The 2,493-nt window shown below is 46.2% G+C and overlaps 1 protein-coding gene across 1 annotated transcript in view; it reads right to left on the reverse strand.

Annotated features, from left to right (window-relative positions):
* ATP1A3 (ATPase Na+/K+ transporting subunit alpha 3) overlaps window positions 1–2,493 on the reverse strand; it is a 74,613-nt gene that overhangs the window by 21,782 nt on the left and 50,338 nt on the right. The window contains exons 9-11 of the mRNA XM_018554780.1: window positions 1,319–1,517; window positions 1,105–1,214; window positions 789–923 (exon numbers count right to left, since the gene is read on the reverse strand). Coding sequence (XP_018410282.1) covers window positions 789–923; window positions 1,105–1,214; window positions 1,319–1,517 — 444 coding nt within the window. The remainder of the gene's footprint in view (window positions 1–788; window positions 924–1,104; window positions 1,215–1,318; window positions 1,518–2,493) is intronic.

Genomic DNA, 2,493 nt, shown 5'->3' on the forward strand with positions numbered 1-2,493 from the left:
GGAGAGGGGGGTGGGGGGGAACAGACCTGCAGGCTGCACACAAGTGATCTCAGCAAAATCGCCGAAATCACTTGTACAAAACGAGCAGCTGTACATTTAGTGCTTCTTGCCCCGAAACAGGGCTAAATGTAGAAAAAGAACAACCTGCCCGGCAGCTGCGCAGCCCCTCTACTTCCTGCTGTCCTGAGGCCAAGCCTCGGTTGACTTGTGGGAGATCTGGCCCTGGCTAGAGTGAATCAGCTATGAGGAATAATAAAGTAATCTAAACTTAGTTACCTTAAAGAGGAGGTGCTTAAGAGGAGGCATGACCACTATCTACAAATTATACAACTGTGACTCTAAGGGCAGTAACAACTCGATTAATCTCAGTTCCCTGAAGAGCACACGTGACCACAATTTTGGGTTAGAGGATACATTTCTGTTGGGCATTTCTTAATTTTCTTGATCCCCCCAGGGGGGGAGGGGGATTTTCCCTCATTTTCTATCATTGGGGCACCCATAAAAGAAATGGGTGTGTGTGAGTGTCATTGGGCAGGAAGACATGGATAGCCATGAAAACATTGTCACTTTCCCCACTGCTAAAAGTTTGTTTTTGTCCATGTCCTCAATGGAGATGGTTTCCATCACTTATGGACCTGATTGAAGACGAGGGAGGTTCTTTTCAACAGGATCACCAAGAACAATAAAAATGTGCATCCACATCCTTTTAATTTTTTATAAAAAGGTGAACGAACCCTTTACCTACCCTGACATTCCTTGGCCATGCAGAAATTTGGCCTTGAACTCACCTGGTACTTATTGGTGGAATTGAAAGGAATCTCTGCAACTTTCTTGTTCTTCTCCCTTATGGCCTTAACCGATCCACAGGACAGCTCAATGCATTTCAGGAGAGCCGATTCGGAGGCGTCACCCGCCACGTCCCTCTGGGAAGCAGAAATGTTACCCTGTTACCTACAGAAACTGATACTCGCTTGCGTAATAACATACAATGAGGGCCGATATACAGTGGCACATACACGGTAAGCGGGACATATGACAAGACGAGCATCCACACACAGTGACACAAAGCTACACAGCTCCTGCCGAGGCGCTAACGTCACACACCTTCAGAACTGGAATGTTGTCGTTTCCTGCTTTGAAGACGGCACGGTTACATAAGGCGGCGATCCGGGACAAGGCCACCCAAGTGGGGGAGCTCTTATCAAACGAGGCACCTGAGATAGGACACAATGAGGGGAGAAAGGAGAAGGTAATCCTGTGAGATGAGGGTGAGAGATTGCAGAGTTGTGTGGCTTATTGCTGTGTAAGACTCCCAGACCTGATTGGTCCTCTGTGGTGTCCGCCTCGTGGATCTGGTTATCGAACCACATATGAGCTACCGTCATACGGTTTTGTGTCAGTGTTCCCGTCTTATCGGAGCAGATGGTGGATGTAGACCCCAAAGTTTCTACAGCTTCCAAGTTCTTCACCAGGCAGTTTTTGCGAGCCATTCGTTTGGCGGTTAGTGTTAGACATACCTGTGAAGGTAAGACAATAATGGCTATGACTGCCGAGATTTCCAGGGCTTGAAACATTTTAGGGTGTCTCACCAGTCAGTATGCCCGGACTATAGCCTTGCAATTTATGTTAACATTTTTGTAGGGACACATAGAGCTTTCTTTTGGTGGTATTTAATCACCACTGGGGGGGTTATTTTTTACTATATAATAAAAAAAATTCCTGAAAATTTAGAGAGAAAAATAATGTTTTCCCCACGTTATGTTAAAAAACATTTATTCTTACCCATATTTTTGATAAAACATAAAAGACGGGGTCACATCGTGTAAAAAGACACCAAACATGTCAAGCCTTAAAAAATTGTGTCAAGCTACAAAATTGCAAAAAACAACCACACCGAAATTTGGCCATAGGCGACACTTTAAATGCTTTTACCTCTCATCAATTTAGTGTTATCAGTGATTAATGGCCCTCAAATTATTGATTACACGCTGACATTCGCGGTGATATGTAACATGTAACACAATAGGAGCAATCGTCATTTTCCCACTTAGGCGCATGTTTGCGTGTGTATGTGGGGGGCGGGGGTAACGATACCTTTACTAGTACCGATGCCGATGCCGAGTATTTGGGCGAGTACTCGTAGTACTCGCAGTGCGATCGCCCGCACCCAGAACGCAGGCACATCAGTGCCTGCATTCCAGTCCAGTGCGATCTGCAAAAATAGTGCATGCAGCATTTTTGAAAATCGCACTGGACCGGAACACAGGCACTAATGTGCCTTCGTTCCGGGTGAGGGCGATCACACCGCGGGTGGGAGGCGTGGCTGCACTGCCATTGACTTCAATGCATGGCCACGCCCCCTCCCACCCCTGAATGCAGGTGTTTTTTCATTGGTAGATCTCATTGAGCTCATCATTTGAAAATTAGATCTCCAGACGAAAAATTGTGGGTGCCCCTGCTGTATACTGTCCAGAAGCCTCCTGGGATGTGTGA

This window comes from Nanorana parkeri, unplaced genomic scaffold, assembly GCF_000935625.1.
Source record: "Nanorana parkeri isolate BGI_ZX_2015 unplaced genomic scaffold, ASM93562v1 scaffold173, whole genome shotgun sequence".
Lineage (NCBI taxonomy): Eukaryota > Metazoa > Chordata > Amphibia > Anura > Dicroglossidae > Nanorana > Nanorana parkeri.